Source organism: Delphinapterus leucas, chromosome 2 (assembly GCF_059928025.1).
Source record: "Delphinapterus leucas isolate spDelLeu-1000000601 "Yukka" chromosome 2, BTC_Dleu_Yukka2, whole genome shotgun sequence".
In the NCBI taxonomy this organism is placed as follows: Eukaryota; Metazoa; Chordata; class Mammalia; order Artiodactyla; family Monodontidae; genus Delphinapterus; species Delphinapterus leucas.
This window is the reverse complement of record NC_143130.1, coordinates 54814768-54827433: the sequence shown is the minus strand read 5'-3', so window position 1 is coordinate 54827433 and position 12666 is coordinate 54814768. Positions and strand designations below refer to the sequence as shown.

The window sequence follows — 12666 nt, the reverse complement described above, 5'->3', positions numbered from 1 at the left end:
CACTCAGCATAATGTCCTCAAAGTCCATCCATGTTGTTGAAAATGGAAGGATGTACTTCTTTCTCATGGCTGAAAAATATTCCACTGTATATATACATCACCTCTTCTTTATCCATTCATCCACAGACAGTGACTACTCACCATTTTTCCCGGACAACTGCTAGGCAAGGCACTTGCTTCGACGAAATACTTCCTGAGGAGATATTTGCTGGGGTCAGGACTGTCCAGTAAGATGTAGGAACAGAAAAAGGCCCCATGCCGAAGCAGGAATATGGCAATGTCTTCATTCCCTAAAGGACAGAAAGTGGAGAGCTAAGGGCATTTGGATGCAAGGTGTGTCACAGTTGTCCAAAAGGGCAGACACTCACATGTGAAATAAAAATGAAAAGGGCACTGGTGCTGTTGAACTTCTCTATTACCTCCCTTGACGCCGGAAGGTTCCTGTTAGTGACAGAACTTTTGTGGGGCTTTGCCCTTTGAAGTGCCTCCTAATATGGTCCCATTCGCCACGGTTGGCCCCTGTCACTGAAATCCCCTTGCAGGAGTGAGTAGCGGGAAGGAGGAAAGAGGCAGACCTTTTGAAGAAGCAAAGAATGGAGTTGCGAAAACCTCCACAAAGGCCATTGGAGAGCAGAAGTTGAGTGTGAAGGATGGGCCCACATCTTGACAGGGTGATGGCTTTCATGGGCGTACTGACTGGGGACCCACCTGACTTGATGGCCGCGTAGAGTGGCAGGCGCACGATGACAGGGAACTCATTCTTCCTGACTGCATAGCTCTCTGGGTCAGCCCCGTGCGTCAGGACCAGAAGCTTCACCACTGCCAGGTGCCCCCGCTGGCAGGCCAAGGCCAGCATCCAGTTCAGTAATCGCTGGGGGCTGCAGGGACCTGGCAGGGATGACAGGACAAAGGGAGAGGGTGGCTGAAGGGACTGGTTGTTCCTGCCCTGAAATCCCCTTCGATCACGGCCCTATTTCCAGCTGAAATTTGCTTCCGTCCAGTTGACAGTGTCTATGGAAGTCCCTATGAATTGCATATGACATTTCCCCACATCATTATAAACCCACCTGCTCATCGAATAACACCAACTGAGGAAAAGCAGCATTCAAAAGCAGCATTCAAAACAGTGTGATCTTAACAATGGAAATAAGACTAGAAAGAACTACCTTCAGTGCTGCAGAATTATCTCTGGGTAGTGGGATTGTGAACATCCCCTTACTCTCTTCCTCACCCCCAGCCCTGACCTCATCCCTAGAGCAGCATCACACACAGGGATATGGGTTTTGGAGATAGGCAGTTTAGGACTAAAATATTTCAGCTGTGTGGGACCCCGGTGGCACAGTGGATAAGATTCTGCACTCCCAACGCAGAGGGCCTGGGTTCGATCTCTGGTCAGGGAACTAGATCCCACATGTGTGCTGCAGCTAAGAGTTTGCATGCCACAACTAAGGAGCCCGCTTGCCACAACTAAGACCTGGTGCCACCAAATAAATATTTTTAAAAAAACATAGTGAATTTATCTGACCTCAAAAATAAAGATTAAAAAAAATATTTCAGCTGTGTCATCTTGGGGAAATTTCTTACCCTCTTCGTGACTCAGTTTACCCATCAGTAAAATGGGAATAATAACACCCCACCTCCCAAGTTTAATGTGAGGATTACATGACATAGTGTGTGTCAAGTGCCTGCCTCAATAAATTGTCATAACCTCTGTCAAGTGCCTGACATAACTCATTATGATATGTCATTATGTTATTAGAGTAATACTTTTCTGCATTTCCAAATTATCCGTAGTATACATATATTACTTTCATAAGTTAAAAAAATACTTTGATGAAAAAAATAGATCAGCCTAAAACTTAGAGAACTACTCCCTGAAAGAACTGCCTACTTAATTCCAGGATAAAATAACACTTAACACACTGAATGAACAGAGAGAGCGTGGGCTGAAATGTTACAATATCTTCAAGTTCAAAGTAGTGCAATGACTTTTGGATCTAGCTGCCATGGAAAAACGATCTCATCCTCCACACGGACACTTCCCAATTGCATCATAACACTGTCTCACTTCCAGAGGCGGAAAGTCCTCAGGAATCAAAGTGCTCTGAAGCCTGGAGAGAGTGACGCTCCCTCTGTGATATGAAACTGACCAGGAAATAGGGGTGAGGCAGAGAAGGCAAGAATTAAAACCCACCACATAAGGTACCTGGCATTATGCCTGGGCTGTAGCAGGTGCTAAATAAATGTCCCTTCTTTGCCCTCAACTGATAACTAAAATGAACAATTCAAAGGAGGAGGTATAGGAACAGAAAACAAATTACCTCTCTCCATTACTACCAGATATCTGGCTATGAGAAGTGCAGTCATCATGCTGCTAACTTCTGTTGAGGATGTAAGTGTGTCATTCTTAGGAGGCAGGCCCTGTATTTCACAGTCATAATTTTAATATGAGGAAACTGGAGCTCAGGGAGACTTGGGAACTTGCTGAGGGTCCCACAGTTGGTAAATGGTAAAGTCAAGCCTTAAGTTCTGCTTTATCTAAAACCAAAGGGTGCTCTCTTAACCGTACAAACCCCTACATGTATTCTATAAGGCCCAAATCCAGCAACACTCATAGAGCCCATCTTTCCACCTCCTCCTTCTCTTCAGCCCTGCTCAGCTACAAGACCAGGAATTACATAATGATGTCCTTCAAATGATGTTCATAATTACACAACGATGTACCCACACCTCATGGACCTCTCATCCATCCTCTTCTTGAACCCTGCCTTCATTCTCTAGCTGCCTCTTGTCTTACCTTACTCTCGACAGTGGCTACCTTCCCTACAGGCTGGGAATTCCCAGAGAATACAAACTGTTTTGCCCACCTCTGCACTCCCCACAGGGCCCAGCACAATGCACTGGACTCCTTCAGTCCTCAGCAGCTCTGTCCTGAGTTAAGCTAAAGACAGGACACCCCTGGGAGCAGCTGAGAACCATGCTCAGGTCCACCCAAGCTCCCTGTTATGCAAAAGCAGGCAAACCAGGCTCTTCCCTTGCTTGTCTGCCAAGTAAACTCCTACTTAGCCTGCAAAGCCTGGCTCAGATGTCAGTTCCCTCTGAAGACTCCAGCCTGCACCCAGACAAGACCATTCCCTGATGTGTGCTTGCAGACCACTGTGTAAATATTTCAATCTTCGCATGGTTACACCTTTCTGCCTCAATTTCCTCTGCTTGACCAGGACCTACTAAAGGGCTGGGATCACCTTTTTAAAAAGCCTCTGTGTCTATCAAGTTCTTCAGTGTGGCCAGTACTTGGAAAATGCTCAATAAATGTAAGCTGCCCAATGAGATGTCAGCTGGCATAGACTCTGGGAATAGAACAGAGCTACTCTTGGAGATCCCCAAGGACAGGGAATCAGCTTTGGCTCCTTGGGGGCTCCTTCCTGCCCTCCTATACCTTGCTCGACCCAAACAGCATCTATGGGCCCTAACAGTGCCCTGATTTCTGTTTATAAACTCATTCTCCTTCCAGCCACAGGAGAGGCATGCCAGCTTGGAACCAAATCTGAGCACAAATCTACCTCAAAGCACATAGCTGGACACCCTCTAACAGTAGTACTGCATAATTGTGGGGTCCCATGAAAAACTTAAAAATGGGATCCCTTGGACTTCCCTGGTGGTGCAGTGGTTAAGAATCCACCTGCCAATGCAGGGGACATGGGTCCGATCCTTGGTCCTGGAAGATCCCACATGCCGTGGAGCAACTAAGCCCATGTGCCACAACTACTGAGCCTGTGCTCTAGAGCCTGCGAGCCACAACTACTGAGCCTGCATGCCACAACTACTGAAGCCCACACGCCCTAGAGCCCACGCGCCGCAACTACTGAAGCCCACGGGCTCTAGGGCCCGCGTGCCGCAACTACTGAGCCCGCGTGCTGCAACTACTGAAACCCACGTGCCTAGAGCCCATGCACTGCAACAAGAGAAGCCACTGCAATGAAAAGCCCGTGCACCACAATGAAGAATAGCCCCTGCTCGCCACAACTAGTGAAAGCCTGTGAGCAGTAACGAAGACCCAACGCAGCCAGAAAAAACAAAAAAAATGGGGTCTCTTGTTTAAAAATTATTAAAAATTTCAACAGGGCTGGGACTTCCCTGGCAGTCCAGTGGTTAAGACTTTGCCTTCCAATGCAGGGGGTGTGGGTTTGATCCCTGGTTGGGGAGCTAAGATGCCACATGCCTCGTGGCCAAAAAACCAAAATATAAAACAGAAGCAACATTGTAACAAATTCAATAAAGACTTTAAAAATGGTCCACATCAAAAGAAAAATCTTTAAAAAAAAATTTCAAGAGTGCAACTGCAGAGTGTTAAACTAAGTGTGGGGCCCTTCTAAGTGCAGGGCTCTGTGTGACTGCACTGTCACATACCCATGAAGCTGGCCCCACTCCCTCACAAAATCCTAACTCCCAAGACCACTCTAAGGCAATGCCTCAGCCTATAGCTGTAGTGATGACTTAAACAGTGTCACAGATCCAAGGCCATCATGGGAAATCAAAGGAGACCAGGACACCTTGAGTCCACCAGAGAAAAAATTAACTTGTTATTAAAAAAAGCAACATAGCATGGTATATCCAGACAATGTAATGTTATTCAGTAATAAAAAAATATATATATATGAGCTCTCAAGCCATGAAAAGACATGGAGGAAACTTGAATGCAAATTGCTAAGTGGAAGTAGTCAATCTGAAAAGGCTATGTACTGTATGAATCCAACTATATGTCATTCTGGAAAAGGCAAAACTATGGAGACAGTAAAGAGATCAGTGGCTGCCAGGGGTTGGGAGAGAGAGGGATAAATAGGTGGAACACAGATGATTATTAGGGCAGTGAAACAATTCTGTATGATGCAGTAATGGTGGAAATATGTCATTACACATTTGTCAGAAGCCATAGATATACAACCCTAATGTCAACTATGGGCTTCAATTAGTAATAACGTGTCAATATTGGTTGGTTCATCAATTTTAACAACTGTACCACTCACACAAAACGCAAATAATAGGGAAACTGTGGGAGATGGTATATGAGAATTCTCGGTACTTGTTCATCAGTTCTTCTGTGAACCTAAAACTGCTTTAAAGAATACTCCCAGATTTCTGGATCTCATGACTGGTAAACAGTGTGAAGACATAAACATTTTGAAGTGCAGGCCCCTCAAATACCTGCCTGGTTCCTAAGAAAAGAGGGTCCCTGAGAGGTGGTGAAGAGCACATGCTCTGGGATTTACCTGGCAAAGACTCGAGTAATTCCTGCACGACATCAGTGTGCCCAAACTGTGCTGCCACCACGGCTGGGTTGTCGTCGGTGGGCTCCGTCGGCAGCTCCACCAGTCTCTCAGTGAGAAGATACCGGACCGTCTCCAGATCCCCATATGCCGCAGAGATGCTCAGGAGCTGGCCCTGGTCAAAACAGAACAGGGGCAAGATGTCAGCAAGACGAGTGTTGTTGGGAACTGCCAAGAAAATTGACTCTAAATGCTTCACGAAGTCCATGGGCAAGATTGGAGCTGTGCTGCCCAGGACGGCAGCACCAGCCACATGTGGCTGACGAGGCTTGAAATGTGGCTCATACAAAGTGAGATGTGCTGAAAGTGTAAAATCATATGGGATTTCAAAGGCCTAGTACGAAAAGGGTAAACTATCTTGTCAATAATTTTTATACTGATTACATGTTGAAATGATGATCTTTAATATATGCTGGTTAAATAAAATAGATTATTAAAATTCTACCTGTTTCTGTTTACTTTTTTAACGTGACTATTAGAAAGTCTGATCTTATAAATGTCTCATATTCTATTTCTTTGGAACAGCATCATGAAAGATATCTCAGGCAGGTATCAAAATTCTTCATGTTATTTGAATGTGCAAGCCAGGGCTGCTGTCCTGTGCCTTAGGTTTGTGCCTCTGAGAGCCCTCTTCTCACAGGAAGCCTGGTCTTTTTCTCAGTCAAAGGTCAGCACATGCCCCATCTCCTTGCTCACAGTGTCCCTTGCACTGGGAGGCCTCTGTCACCATCTCTGCATAGCTAAAGCCTTTTTGGCTCTCTCACCGAGGCTGCGGTACCTTGAATGGACACTTATTCATCTTGCCACACAGGTCATTTGAGCCTGAACACATGCTCTCCTGTATTGCTTTAAAGTCAGGTTTCTTAAGATATAATTTATGCATAGTAAATTCACCCTTTTTACTGCACTTTGATGAATTTTGACTAGGTATAACTCAATCACAATCACCACCAGCAAGAGCTAGACTATTCCATTGTCCCCCAAAAGCCATCTTGTATTTGTGTGTACCCACCCCCATGTCTCTGGCTCTTCTGCTAGACTGTGGGTTCCTCGGTCCAGTGTCATGCTGGTTCTCCACTGAAGAGTCACGCACAGGACACTGACGTTGGTGCCAAATGGACATGCCACGTTGAATCCTGGCTCTGCCACTTACCACCTATGTGTCTTTGGACAAGTGCCTTGACAGCACTGTACTCCAGTTCCTTCATAATAAAATGGGGATCATTACAACTCCCCTTAATCTACGTCATGGCAGGCATTGAGGAAAGTGGGTATAAGGAACCCAGCTCACAGAGGGCAGCCATGCTAACGAATTTGTGAGTGGGCCAACCCATGAATGCATGGGCGTGATATCACAACCAGGGCAGACTACTGACACGGGCGGAGGGAGGCACAGACTCCAGGCTGTCTGCTGAACAGCCCTCCTTGTGGGAAGCCACCCAGTGTCAACCCAAGGGGCCAACAAGTCTGACCTGCTCATGTGTGCATACCAGTTCTCCCCATAAGAAGAGAGGCCTTTGGCCATATATGCTGTGAATTCATAATAGGAGGAATCAAAAATCCCTCCCCTCAATAATTCTCAAGCACATGTACTTGCCAATTCCCCCCAAAAAATTCTCTTACAATTTTGAGAACAGGTTTAGTAATTGAGTTATTTCCAACTATTAATTATATGGAGACATTAAACCTGTGCTAATCAAAGTATTGCATCAGTAAAGTGCTTCCATGGCTAACAGCCAATAAGAATTTCCCACAAGGACCAGAATGTGGCAATGGTCTTCTCAAGCTGTAGGTGGGCAAGATGGTTGATCTCTACAAGCTTTTTGGAAAAGTTTGGCATGTGTTTCAAAATTTAAAAATTGCTCATACCCACATTCTCAATTCCTGTTAACCTAGGCTGAGAAAATATATTGACAATAAGAAAAGGATTAGGCAACAAACATTCAACACAGCATGATTTACAGTAGTAAAAAATTAGAAACAATACAAATATCTAACCAAAAGGAATAGCCAGGTAAGTGACACTGTCTCTACTAGATGGAATGTCATGTAGCCATTGAAGGTGACGCTCATAAGGAACTTATACAGAAAATTGTTCGTATAATATTATGTGAGAAAAAGCAGTATGCAAAACTATACATAAATAGGCTTGTATCTGTATTAGAAACAATAACAACGACAAAATGAATGTTCAGATCAGCAGCCTGGAAGAGAGTATACCAAAAATGCTAAGTGGGATTGTTTGGATGGATTAGGAATATGATTACTTTTTTGTTCTTTTTTTCTTTACTTTTATATATTTAAAAAATTTTCTTTTTTGAGCATGTACTATTTTTATAGTGGAAAAAAGTGTAAAAGAATATATTAAGTTAAACCTTCAGATTGCCATTTTGTCCTTTATATTTCTGTGACCCCCTCCCTGTCCCCTGGGAAGGCAGGAGCAGTGTGCTTAGGTGATGACAGCCTGAGAAGTCCACTCGAAAGGACTGGCACCCGTAAGTTTACATGAGAAACAAGGTATTCATAACACAATAGAAATCCTCATTATGATTACAATGATAACAAGAAAACAACTTTAGTGGTAACCTTCGCCCAACCTGGGTCCCCAGCTCTGGCCAGAGGGGCTGGCATTGACCTTACCTTTTCTAGCTGGGATGTGCTCTCATCACAAGCTTCTCTGAGCAGGTGCTGGGCTCTGCTGGCGTCTCCTCGCTTGTATGCGGCATGAATGCCTTCTGTCCTGGGGCTCCGTGTTGTGGGGTCGCCACCTGGCATGGATAGTTTGCTGCCCATGTCCCCGGCACCTGGGTGGACAAAAGCACACACATAGCATGACCTCCACTGCCAGCGCTGCTCTTAGGAATCATCAGAGAGTGGGATATGCTCTCCAAGACATAAATCTGGAGGCTTTAGCAAGAGAAATGGGCTGCCCTGAAATGCTGCCAGTGTCACCAAGTACAGCAGAGTTTGGCACCTGCACCCTGCTGGAGGCCCTTCCTGCATGGGGCCATCTGTGAAGGCACGGGGAAGCTGAACACAGCTTGGGGAAGATTCTGCAGCTAGACGATGGCCTGGTGCGAGCTGCCTGGCAGGAAACTGCAGCTGCCAGGCTGACCTTACCAACAGCAACAGAGAAGCAAAGGCTTTGGTGAGAGAGCTAGTAGCCCGCCAAACTGTCCCACTGCTATATCCCTCAGAGGGATATGGTATCTAGTGGAGGAAGAAAGGCAGGTCAAATCCTGTGGGTGTGGAAATCTAGACCCTCTCTGCCTAGAAAACTCCACAAAGGCATGGGACTTAGAATGGTAGCCCTCATTCCATACTGTGCTGGGTCTGAAGATGAAGAAGTGAAAGCAGTCAGCCCTTAGAGCTCCCACTCTAGAACGCTTCATAATTAGGAGGTCTGTGGGTCCCAAAAGGCTTCAGAGACTTCCTGCACATCCTAAAGTTGCACACAGAATTCTGTGTGTGTGTGTGTGTGTGTGTGTATACATTTCTCTGGGGAGAAAATTCAAGGCTTCTACCAGATTTTCAAATGTGTTAGTGAACCAGAGTTAAAAGTTTTATCTCTACAGATATTACAGAAAAGACTACAATGAATGAGGAGTTAAATTTTGATTGTGTTGAGTGACAGCAGAAACAGGGACAGAATTCTATCATTCTTGACCAAGTTCACACAGCTTGTAAGAGGTAAACTGGGACTGAAGTTTGGTTCACGAGCTCTCAGGCTGGGGCTAAACCCACTCCATCTCTTTGCTACCTCTTTGAAGGGATAAAAAAACAGGGTTTTTAAAATGTAAAAATATAAATGCTGAGGAAGGTTGGCTTCCAAACATTGACATCACAAAAGCAAATCACATTATAGCAGCTAACATTTGGAAAAATTTTTTTTATATTTATTTTCAATAGCATAAAAATTACATGCTTAGAAATAAATTTTTAAAAAGATAGACAAGATCTATATACCCTGAAAGCTATAAAACACTGCTGAGAGAAATTAAACAAGACCTATATAAATGGAAAGAAATCTCATGTTCATGGATTAGAAGAATCAATATTGTTAAGATGTCAATTCACCCCAATTTTATCTATAGATTCAACGTAATCCCAACCATAATTCCAATAGGCTTTTTTGGGGGTAGAAATTGACAATCTGATCCTCAAATTTGTATGAAAATTCAAAGGACTTATAATATCCCAAGCAATCTTGAAAAAGAAGAGTTGGAGGACATATACTACCTGATTTCAAGTCTTATATAAAACTATAATAATCAAGGCAGTGTGGTAATAGATCCGTGGAACAGAATAGAAAGTTGAGAAATAGACCCATACTTGTACACCCAATTAATTTTTGATAAAGGGGGTCAACACAATGATAAATGCAAAAATCTTTTCAATAAGTGGTGCTGGAACAACTGCACATCCATTGAATAAAAAGAGACTCGGACCCCTACTTCTCACCACACACAAAAATTACTTTGAGATGGATCATGGATTTAAACATAAAGGTTAAAATAGTAGAGCTTCTAGGAAAAAAAAATCACAGAATATTTTTATGACTTGAGAGTAGGCAAAGCTTCCTTAGATGGGACACAGAAAGTAATAACCATGAAAAGAAAAAAAATTCCTAAATTAGACTTTAACAAAACTTAAAACTCCTGCTCATCAGAAGATTGATCTACCATTTAAAAATTATTTACTATTTGAAAATGAGTAGGCAAGTTACATACTGGAAGAAAATATTTCTAAAACATATATCCAAAAAAGGAATGGTATTCAGAAAATAGAAAGAACTCCTGGCAGAGCTGGAACTCCTGGCTAGGGGTCTCTTCCCTCCGCCGTCACGGAACTGCCCCAGAGCCCGAGGGGAGGGCGGCCTCACTGAGGCTGCCAGCTCTGGAGGGGCCCCGGTGCCCGAAGCCGCGACAGTCGTGGGGACGGCGGGCCGGATCACTCATCCTGGGGTAAGCCCGCTGCCATGTCATGAGGACACTCAAGCAGCCCTAAGGAGAGATCCATGTGGCAAGGAACTGAGGCCTCTTACCTACAGCCACGTGAAATCATCGTACCTAGGGGAAGATGGCGGAAGAGTAAGACGCGGAGATCACCTTCCTCCACACAGATACACCAGAAATACATCTACATGTGGAACAACTCCTACAGAACACCTACTGAACGCTGGCAGAAGACCTCAGACCTCCCAAAAGGCAAGAAAGTCCCCACGTACCTGGGTAGGGCAAAAGAAAAAAGAGTAAACAGAGACAAAAGGATAGGGACGGGACCTGCACCAGTGTGAGGGAGCTGTGAAGGAGGAAAGGTTTCCTCACACTAGGAAGCCCCTTTGCGGGCGGAGACTGCGGGTGGCGGAGGGGGACACTTCGGAGCCGCGAAGGAGAGCACAGCAACAGGGGTGCGGAGGGCAAAGCGGAGAGATTCCCGCACAGAGGATCGGTGGCGACCGGCACTCACCAGCCCGAGAGGCTTGTCTGCTCACCCGCCGGGGCGGTTGGGGCTGGGAGCTGAGGCTTGGGCTTCGGTCAAACGCAGGGAGAGGACTGGGGTTGGCGGCGTGAACACAGCCTGCAGGGGGTTAGTGCACCACAGCTAGCTGGGAGGGAGTCCGGGGAAAAGTCTGGACCTGCCGAAGAGGCAAGAGACTTTTTCTTCCCTCTTTGTTTCCTGGTGCGCGAGGAGAGGGGATTAAGAGCGCTGCTTTAAAGGAGCTCCAGAGATGGGCGCGAGCCGCGGCTAAAAGCGCGGACCCCAGAGACAGGCATGAGACGCTAAGGCTGCTGCTGCCGCCACCAAGAAGCCTGTGTGCAAGCACAGGTCACTATCCACACCCCCCTTCCAGGGAGCCTGTGCAGCTCGCCACGGCCAGGGTCCTGGGATCCAGGGACAACTTCCCCGGGAGAACACACGGCGCGCCTCAGGCTGGTGCAACGTCACTCCGGACTCTGCCGCCGCAGGCTCGCCCCGCACTCCGCGCCCCTCCCTCCGCCCGGCTTGAGTGAGCCAGAGTCCCCGAAGCAGCTGCTCCTTTAACCCCGTCCTGTCTGAGCGAAGAACAGATGCCCTCCGGCGACCTACTCGCAGAGGCGGGGCCCAATCCAAACCTGAGACCCGGGAGCTGTGAGAACAAAGAAGAGAAAGGGAAATCTCGCCCAGCAGCCTCAGAAGCAGCGGATTAAAGATCCACAATCAACTTGATGTACCCTGCATCTGTGGAATACCTGAATAGACAACGAATCATCCCAAATTGAGGAGGTGGACTTTGAGAGCAAGATTTATTATTTTTTCCCCTTTTCCTCTTTTTGTGAGTGTGTATGTGTATGCTTCTGTGTGAGATTTTGTCTGTGTAGCTTTGCTTCCACCATTTGTCCTAGGGTTCTATCCGTCTATTTTTTTTTTATTTCTTTAAAAAAATTTTTTTCTTAATAATTATTTTTTATTTTAATAACTTTATTGTATCTTACTTTATTTTACTTTATATTCTTTCTTTCTTTCCTTCCTTCCCTCCTTCCTTCCTTCCTTCCTCCCTCCCTCCCTCCCTCACTTCTTCCTTCCTTCCTTCCCTTTCTTTCCTTCCTTCCTTCCTTCCTTCCTTCCTTCCTTCCTTCCTTCCTTCCTTCCTTCTTTCTTTCTTTCTTTCTTTCTTTCTTTCTTTCTTTCTTTCTTTCTTTCTTTCTTCTTTTTCTCCCTTTTATTCTCAGCCGTGTGGATGAAAGGCTCTTGGTGCTGCAGCCAGGAGTCAGTGCTGTGCCTCTGAGGTGGGAGAGCCAACTTCAGGACACTGGTCCACAAGAGAACTCCCAGCTCCACATAATATCAAACGGCGAAAATCTCCCAGAGATCTCTATCTCAACACCAGCACCCAGCTTCACTCAACGACCAGCAAGCTACAGTGCGGGACACCCTATGCCAAACAACTAGCAAGACAGGAACACAACTCCACCCATTAGCAGAGAGGCTGCCTAAAATCATAATAAGGCCACAGACACCCCAAAACACACCACCAGACGTGGACCTGCCCACCAGAAAGACAAGATCCAGCCTCATCCACCAGAAGACAGGCACTAGTCCCCTCACCAGGAAGCCTACACAACCCACTGAACCAACGTTATCCACTGGGGACAGACACCAAAAACAATGGGAACTACGAACCTGCAGCCTACAAAAAGGAGACCCCAAACACAGTAAGATAAGCAAAATGAGAAGACAGAAAAACACACAGCAGATGAAGGAGCAATATAAAAACCCACCAGACCTAACAAATGAAGAGGAAATAGGCAGTCTACCTGAAAAAGAATTCAGAATAATGATAGTAAAGATGATCCAA

The 12666-nt window shown here is 45.7% G+C and overlaps 1 protein-coding gene across 8 annotated transcripts in view; it reads right to left on the bottom strand.

The window, feature by feature from the left end:
• LRRK1 (leucine rich repeat kinase 1) overlaps positions 1 to 12666 on the bottom strand; it is a 122993-nt gene that overhangs the window by 67275 nt on the left and 43052 nt on the right. For 7 of the 8 annotated variants that reach the window (XM_089906899.1, XM_089906900.1, XM_089906902.1 and 4 more), the window contains exons 3-6: positions 7968 to 8131; positions 5271 to 5442; positions 709 to 888; positions 142 to 290 (exon numbers count right to left, since the gene is read on the bottom strand). In XM_089906899.1, the coding sequence (XP_089763025.1) occupies positions 142 to 290; positions 709 to 888; positions 5271 to 5442; positions 7968 to 8131 (665 nt within the window). The remainder of the gene's footprint in view (positions 1 to 141; positions 291 to 708; positions 889 to 5270; positions 5443 to 7967; positions 8132 to 12666) is intronic. The other variant, XM_089906903.1, reaches the window with a different exon arrangement.